Raw genomic sequence first — 9256 nt, 5'->3', positions numbered from 1 at the left:
GGCCAATGCGCAAAGAACCATAAATCTATAAATCCGGACTTTTTTCGATTCGGGATTTCTAATAGTGCGGAAAAGTTGCCTTAGTACTTCCTAATTCCAATGCAAATTTTTTTTTTGAGATCGGATTGAATCTTCAACCCCAACTCCGGCCTTGAAATTTCGGAAATTCGCCTAAAATCGTGAAATTGTCTACCTAGTGCCTGAAATACGCATCTCATGGCAAAATGTGTGAAGCAAAAGTTATTTGTCACATCATTTGCTACCGAAATGGTACACGTGATCATGGCCGTAGGATGAACCGTTCCCGAGATACGAGCGAAAAGGCGGCGCGCCACAGCGCAAGGTGAAAATCGGCTTGCGGCCACACTTCTTGACGTTGATTTCGCCGAGTGCTATCACTAACATTCATTCACCTACGCCAAAGGACACGTTCGGATAGGTCTCCACACAAATATTTTTTCATCGAGTTCCTTCACTATTGTCGTTGATTTCGCCGAGTGATATCACTTATATTCTCTCAACAGAACACAGAACTCAAAATGTCTGTATCTAATTTTAAATTTAGACAGAAATGTCCTTTCTTTGACATATATCCGTACAATCTCTCTGAGTCCCAGTTACTTACTTACCAGGATGTTCTTTTGTGTTATCAGTTTGAAAGATTTCGTATAGGGCGACTCCGAGGCGGCAACTATGAACCTAGGAGTAAAGAGGTTACAGAAATAGTTGCAAAAAAGGTTGAAAATACTTTCAAAAAGTCATCTATTCCGAAAGTTTCACACACCAGAATTGTACAAATGCTCACCACATACCATAAGAAATTTCTGACTTTTAAACAAATGTTTTTAAAGAACCCAATAGGTTTGAGCGCTAAAGGAGACGACTTTGTCTCTTCTGCTGGAAAATTATTTGACATCGCTGCTTGTAAATGCATTTATTTTTCTTCGTGCACTTGTCCAAAGGAAAGGAAAGTTCCTATTAATGAACAACCATTTCTCTTGGACCAGAGAACCAGAAGAATTGGTCGCATTGGAAGTGTTGATCTACCTGAAACAAAAAAGATTACAAAGAAGAATGAACGTAAAGAAAAGCTTTCAAAACGTCATTCAACATCAACACTTACCAGAAAAGTATCAGCTAGAACACGTGACCATTCAGATCAGCCAGACTCTCATACAGACGACAACAATGTAGGTGCGTCCCACATGGATTCTTCCAAAAACGATGCTGATGATGAATTTTCTCTTCCATCCTCTAAAACCAAACAAAACACACTAGTATTAGAACACACTGCTTTAGCTGCCCAAAGATTTGGAGTAAGAGTCTGCTTTCCTGGATGCCAAAAAAGCAGGTTTGATAACAGAGGATCAGGCTAGCTTTGTCACTGACAAATGCAAGATTAGTCGGCCAAAAAAGTGTTGGAGTTAACATATTTCTCTTATAGCGGAACCTGGTTGTCATTACTTTGGCCACGTCACCTCTCCTTCCGGGTCAGCTGAGGATGAGACGCAAGCTATATGGCAACATTTACAAGACAATTCAGTTGATGTGGAACATCTAGAAGTTGTCGGTGCTGATAGCACCAACACGAACACAGGTTGGAAAGGTGGAATCATTCTGAAACTAGAAGAAATAATAGGTAGGCCATTACAGTGGGTTGTTTGTCTTCTACATTTCAACGAACTTCCATTTCGTGCTCTCTTCGAACACATAGATGGTGTCTCAAAGAGTCCAAATACATTCTCTGGCGACATAGGTAAACTGCTCTCTGATTGTGAGAAGTTGCCTGTTGTCAAGTTTGAAAGTTTTCCATCCTGCAAATTACCTTCTAAGGTTATTAATCCGACCCAACTTAGCACAGACCATGCTTATCTCTATAAAATATCAAAAGCTGTTATTTCCGGTCAATGTTCCTCAGATTTAGCGTCGATGCATCCAGGTAACATGTGCAAATCTCGCTGGCTCACCAGTGCAAATAGAATTCTGAGATTATACATTTCTACTGACAAACCAACAAAGGAAATAAAGATTTTGGTCAAGTACATACTTACAGTTTACTCACCTTTGTGGTTCTCAATAAGATTCAACAGTTCAATCAAAGATGGCTCGCCATCTCTATGCTGCAATTCAAAGGTTGAGATACTTACCTGCTAAACTGCGCAAGGTTGTCGATTCATCCATTCAACAGAATACTTTCTTTGCTCTTCCAGAAAACATTCTCCTTAGTATGATGACTGACAAACGGATAGAAGTCAGAAAGTTGGCCCTTGACCGTCTTCTGGCAGCCAGAGAAGCAGAGTCTGACACTGTAAATAGAAGGGTTAGATGTAATAAATTGCCAAAGCTGAATTTCAAAGCTAATAATTATTACGATATGATTAACTGGAAAATTATTTCCTTGACTGTTCCACCAGTTCTTTGTTCAGTTTCTAACGAAGAACTCATAAAAGGGCTGTCGGGAGACACTGAAGAGGTATGGAAATTTAGTGAATTCCCCTCTCACACCATGGCAGTCGAGAGAACCGTCAAACTGGTGACAGAGGCATCTTCTAAAGTTATTGGCTCCCAATCTCGGGATCGTTTTATACGCTCTACACTGAAATCTAGGCAACAAGTGCCAAAGTTTAGTACAAAATCTGATTTTATCAATAAATTTGACACAGATTCAGACTAAAACAATCCTGACGAATGGTTGGTTGGTTGCATTGGGCTTGGGAGGAACCCGAAGAGCAGCCACCTCCACGCGGTGGGTTCTGGGTGACCAATACAGGTTAGCTGAGAGCTGCAACAATTTTCACCTTGCGCTGTGGCGCGCCGATCATAATCACGTATACCATTTCGGTAGCAAATGATGTGACAAATAACTTTTGCAATTTCACGATTTTAGGCGAATTTCCGAAATATCAAGGCCGGAGTTGGGGTTGAAGATGCAATCCGATCTCAAAACAAAAAGTTGCATTGGAATCAGGAAGTACTAAGGCAACTTTTCCGCACTATTAGAAATCCCGAATCGAAAAAAGTCCGGAATCGACCCACCCTAATGTCCACTACGAGTGTAAAATGTAATTTTTAAAATAAAGATTTCTTCGGTTAAAAAACTGTTAAAAGTGTAAAATGTGGATTTATTTAAAAGTTTATAGTTTAATTTAATTAATTTGAAGTGAAAAATGTGAAATGTTGAAATGTTCGAATTCTGGGAATTTTTGAACTTTTAGGTCGAATATCTCGTAAACTAAGCGGTACCTATGACAATAATATTTTATAATAATATTTTTTAATCAGGAGGATTTCCTCTTTCCAACGGTACCTTCAAATCGCGGCGCCAAAGAAATCGGAATTGTGCCTGCACTTTTCATACACTTACACCTCCTTATATTGTTTCTACATATGGAGCTATATATAACATTTTTTAACGTGGCGGTCCGATGTTTTGTAATGGATGCGCCCGCTAAGTCTTTTGTGTTAGGTATTAAAGGCCACACTGGGTACTATTCATGTGTACGTTGCACACAAAAAGGTGAAATATTAAAACATCGCCTCGTTTCCCCGAAACTCAAAACTTAGTTGCGAGAACAAATGAATCGTTCCGAATGCACTTGCAACCAGAGCATCATAAGCAGTCGTCCAAATCAACATTAGAAAATTTAAATATAGACATTATTCATCAATGTTGTTTGGATTATATGCATGTAGCTTGCTTGGGGGTTATGAGAACGCTTTTGAACGCATGGGTTAAGAAAAGAGGTGAACATTACTCCTTGCCTTTGTATAAAGCAGAAGTACTTTCAACAGAATTAGTTTTCAATAAAAAAAATATACCAAAGGAATTTAATAGGAAACCACGTAGTTTAAAAGAGCTTGATAGATGGAAGGCTACAGAATTGCGACAGTTTGCATTGTATACCGGACCTTATTTGTTAAAAAATATATTATCACTAGAAAGATATGAGCACTTTTTAAAATTTTCTTTAGCTTTAAGAATTTTACTTCATAAAGACGAATCAAAACAAAACAATCTATGTGCAGAAAATTTACTAAAATCTTTTGTAAGTGACATTCCGTCTATGTATGATATCTCATTTATTACATGCAACTTTCATTCATTGTTGCATTTACATGATGATGCCAAAAGGTATGGGTCCTTAGATGGAATTAGCGCTTTCAAATTTGAGAATCACCTCCAAAAAGTGAAGCGGAAGGTAAGGAAAGGGGAACAAGTTGCTTCTCAAATTTACAAAAGGCACGTAGAAAGTAGTTTTCACTTAAAAAGACTCGATGAAAATCAAAGTGTCGTATTTGATAAAGTAGTTAACGGGCAAATATGAAATGTTCAGGTAAATGGGTACTTCTTTTCTTTGGAGCAACCAAATAATTTCTGCCTGGTTGTGAATACAGTTATCCAAACTATAAAAATCATTAATTCCAATAATGTTACACTTTTCACCGGTCTTGTCTTGAAAAATTTAACACCTTACTTTTGCATACCTATAAGTTCATGTAAATTTGACTTGTATTATGTAGCTGGCATTCAGTACGATAGGGGAATAGAATTTACAAAAGAAAAAATAACTTCCAAGATTATATGTTTGAATGAATCTTCTGGAAGTGGATTTTATTTCACACCACTAATTAACTGATTGACATCATGAGCTCTATTAATAATTATGGATATGAACCTAACAGCAGCCAAATAATATGTAAGTCTAAATAAAACACTTTAAATTTTCTTCATTTTTATTTAACTTTATGTTTTTCAGATCAAAATCTAGACAGCACAGACCAACAGTCTCTTAAAAATTTAATAGCGGAGTTGACGATGGAAGTGCGGGCTTTAAAGACAGAAGTGAAGGAGCTAAAGGAAGAAAACAGAATAAATTTGTTGAAGCTGACAGAGGAAGTTATTGCGGTCAAATTGGAAAATAGGGGAAAACCCTCTGAAAGTCAAAGCCCAGAATTCGACCAACTACCATTTTACCATATGAAGGATCTTGACGATTTCGAAGCACAGCTTTTACAAAAGCCAGAGTTGTTGGAGAAATTTGTATGTATAATGCTTATGTTGCTTTTACCAGTTACAAATGTATAACAAAGAATTATTTATAGAAACTATATATTAAGAAGACTGGGGGTGAAGCGTCAACCCCTTTTCTAAGAGCAGCAATCAGGCGTATTTTTTCAGACGAGTTGGCAATGTATTTTTCGTGGAGGGGCACGGCAGATAAGCCAAGCGCGGAAAAATGTTTAGTTACAACAATAATAAAAAGTAATATTATTTTATATTGTATTAATTCTTTTAACAATAACTACATTTATTTCCTCTTTCTTTAGATTTTTGCCATGAAATGTTTCAAGTGGACGAAAAAGCCGTTAGATCAACGCTACAAAAACATTTCGTTTATGCAAACGAAAGAGTAAAAAAACGCCGTCTACCTTTGTCTGAAAATAAATGATTGTATTGAGCTGTAAGGAAAAACATGTTAATGAATTAATTTAAAATATAAATAAATTTGAATTTAAAAATAAACCAAAAAATGAATATTTATTAATAAGATGACTGAAAACTGATTGGAAAGAACAATCGAAATTTATAATAAAATGACTGTAAATTGACTAAATATTGACTGAAAATTGACTAGAAATGAGTGGAAAAAACAATCGAAATTTATAATAAAATGACTGGAAATTGACCCTGAAAATGACTCAATCAAAATCATTCAATTTTGTTCGACCATTTTCTTCCGAGGGAACAGTCAATTAGAAATTGACTGTTTTCTATCAATTTTTCAATTGAAAATGAGTAATTTTCCATTAAAAATTGATAGTAAATGCTGGCTGGGATGTTTCAAAACCGACGCAAAAATTCGGTTTTATTACGATTAAAGAGCCCTCAAACACTTCTCCGAATCAGTAATTCATTGTTTTTGTTGGATTATGAATCTGCGAGGCACTAACTTTGCACAGAGCTTTCGCCTCTTTACTTCGCCTATTTCCAGCTTATCAAATATCGTTTCAACGGTGAATTTCCCTGAGCCCAAATTCAGTAGTATTTTCCTCCAAAAAGCAATGCTTTGTTAACACACAAAATGTTTTATGCTCAATTTTTTTGTAAACTAACACAAGTTGCTTTACAAAAATGCTATATCTCATTAACTAATAGTTGCAATCCAACTAATATAAATCATATAGTAGTACTTTCTATGTATCAGCCACAGTGAAGCGTGGTCGGGTCCTCTAGTATTAATATATCACAATATAAAAATATTAATTCATTAACAAAGAAAATAATTCATAAGAAAATCAAAATAATTAATAAAAACTTAAAATTTATATACATACATAACAATATGAAATAAAAAAAATTCATATACATATACATATATGCATATATATATATAAAATAAAAAAATCTTCCCCTGGACTAGATATATGCTTCGTGGTGTAAAACGTAATTCTATATGTATATGCTTTGTTTAAATGCTTCTAGGAACTTTTCGAGGATGGCATTTCTTTCTCTTTCAATTTGAAGGGCCTCCCTGCCATCCTCTTTAATTGCTTCAATTTCCGCCTTAATTTTTGTATTTGAATCCCGGAATTCCTCCAAAAATTCATTTTGAATATTATTTGAAGTATGTTTTTTTCTTTTCCTTGCAGGTTCCTCGTCTACAAACGGCAATTCTTCCTAGGAATCCAGCGTAATGGAAGAGCTGTTAAGGGGTGATGCACAGTCTACAACTTCGTGAACTGTAATAAATTAGTTTATAAAAATAAATATAAGTTTTTTAAATTTCTGTTTTGTTTTACTAACCTGTGCTCTCCTCCACCAATGTTTCCAAATTGAAGCTTTTATAGCTCCCAAGGATACTATTTATTTTAGGGTAGAATTCCCATGTCGAAGGGCTGCCGCCAGAGGGACCAATAGATTTCCTCTCATCTCTGTAAAATTTTTTGAAAACTTTTATATGAATAAATGCATATGCATATTAAATAAACTTATCTGTATTTGTTTGTCAAATTATTTGTTTTCACACGAATTTCATTCACGGAATATACATGCCCCTTTGTCGCCATATCTACAGACATATCCTTAAAAACGTGAGAATTACGTTTTACACCACGAATCTGTGGCAATTTTTCCTCCTACGAGCATAAAAGAAGTTCCACTTCCTCTTTGTTCCACCTTGATCTCTTTTTCCTGAGAAATCAACAAATTTACATATATTTTAAATAATAATTTTATTAAAAATAGGTTTACTAACCTCTTTCTCTCGCTGTCGGCCATTTTTGTTTACTTTGTCATTTGACATTTCTCCTCTTATTCGCAAAAATTATCGATAAAATCTAATCTAGTTGTGTAATCTGAGATTAATTTTGAATCTCGAATTGACTAGAGAGGAATTTTGTATGGTAAATCTTTTTTCTTAATTACGGATTATCGAGTTAATCTCGTTAATGGAAATAATCTCGTTATATGTAAACATACTATAAGTAAATATAAGTGATTTTACTAATAAAGATCAGTGTGTGTAATCGGCGAGCGCATTGAGTGATCAGCCTGAAATCAGAGCGTAGCAAGTATCTCAGTATATACAGTAATAAACCTTTCCTTTGTTTACATACATATACTCACCTCTAGAAAATCTTAGGGTGTTGTGTTACACTTTTTTGCTACTTTCATGGTAATCAGGGTCTTGTGTTAGCATTTAAACTACATATAAATTTTAAATTTTGATGACCGAGACTTTAAAAGATATTAAATAATGCAAGTGTTTACGTTATTTAAGTGATTATATTGAATTACTTTGCATATCTGTTCAATTTTATTGGGATATTAGTTGCTGTTTAATGTTAAATCAGTTGTTTTTTTTTTGTGCAATTTTTAAACACGCTTCAAGTATTTCCAAATTTTTGCAGGCAGAAGGATACAATCCTGGGTGGTAATTTGTCGTTTGACATATACAAATTGACAACTCGTTAGCTGTTATAGGAAAACATCAATTGGAAATTGAGTTTGAAATGAAAGATATGTCGAAGTTTTTAATAAGAATACATATTAGTGTTAATAATAAAGTTTATATTAAAAATTGTAGAGCCTTTTTACTGCTACGAAAATTCACAACCCGACGTTTTAAAATACTTTTTATAAGAATTAGAACATATTTTTCTTTAAAAATTTTTAATAGGCGGCAGCCAGCCCTCATTTTCGGCACATCAAATTTTTGAGCATTTCACATAGGTAACTACCTCCCCTTCTAAAAGCTAGCTTCTGTATTTTAATATATTTAATAGAATTGTAGGATTGTGGATGCAATTTTGCGAGAGCTTAGAAATCTTTATTAATTATTAAATTATTTTGTGCAATATTTTTATTAAATTTTTATGTAAATTATTAAATATTTTTATTTTAAGTTGAAAAGGTGAAAGGGCCTACCGGAGAACCGAACACCTAAAAAAAGTCTGTAACGCGCTTTATTGCAAACCTCTGGGATGGTGTGGAAAATGTAAAACTTAAATATTCAAAAATAAATTATCAAAAATGGTATACGGGTGACAGTTAGAACGATGTATTAAAATTCAGCTTCAAATACCTAAATATCTTCTTTCCAAATTAAAATTATTGGTAATAATATTTCAAAAACTTACGAATACAAACCGTTTTATGTTTTCTGTCTGTCAATTGAAAACAAATACATTCAGAAGAAAACTCACCACCGAGAAATCTAAGAACAGGGCTGCTTTTTATTAATAAGAACTCACTACATAAAGAATATCTGACTATCAGTAAATGATATTTTTATGGGCGAAACATGACACACTATGGCGTTTAAATCAAATATTAGTAAATATATGTCATTAATAAATAATTTCCTTTTATATTAAGCAACAATATTTATAGTTTTTGTTATTTAATAGAATAAATTTGTTAAGTATTTACTGCCTCAGTATATACAGCACTGCGTTGCTACCTCTAAAAATCCAAGATGGCCGCTATTCACCCCTCAGAAAGCTACCACGAAAAGGTTATCTACTGTATATACTGTGGCAAGTATTATCGCACTCAAACCACCACGTTGTGTTTTATTTCTACCGCGCATAGCGGAACGGAAAGCAATTTTTTTAATACCTCCCACGCCAGGGAAGTTAATTTGCATTCATACAAAATTATACTCATATCATAATGATGTTTACATGTGAATATTGAATTGCTGAGGGCAATACGCAAAAGCATACATACATACAGCGAAACGAAATTCTTTAC

General features: G+C 34.3%; 1 protein-coding gene across 2 annotated transcripts; it reads left to right on the top strand.

Moving 5' to 3' along the window:
* Positions 1–4643: 4643 nt before the first annotated feature.
* LOC126766189 (uncharacterized) lies at positions 4644–5468 on the top strand. 2 transcript variants are annotated; one of them, XM_050484083.1, is made up of 3 exons: positions 4644–4697; positions 4758–5041; positions 5104–5468. In XM_050484083.1, exons 1-3 carry the CDS (start codon positions 4646–4648, stop codon positions 5326–5328), a joined length of 561 nt encoding a protein of 186 aa, XP_050340040.1. In that variant the 5' UTR covers positions 4644–4645; the 3' UTR covers positions 5329–5468. The 2 variants fall into 2 exon arrangements, with proteins under 2 accessions (XP_050340040.1, XP_050340041.1); XM_050484084.1 differs by having other exon boundaries at positions 4758–5277.
* Positions 5469–9256: the final 3788 nt, after the last annotated feature.

This window comes from Bactrocera neohumeralis, unplaced genomic scaffold (assembly GCF_024586455.1).
Source record: "Bactrocera neohumeralis isolate Rockhampton unplaced genomic scaffold, APGP_CSIRO_Bneo_wtdbg2-racon-allhic-juicebox.fasta_v2 cluster11, whole genome shotgun sequence".
Lineage (NCBI taxonomy): Eukaryota > Metazoa > Arthropoda > Insecta > Diptera > Tephritidae > Bactrocera > Bactrocera neohumeralis.
Note: the sequence above shows the minus strand (reverse complement) of the source record. Positions and strands in the feature narration are given on the sequence as shown.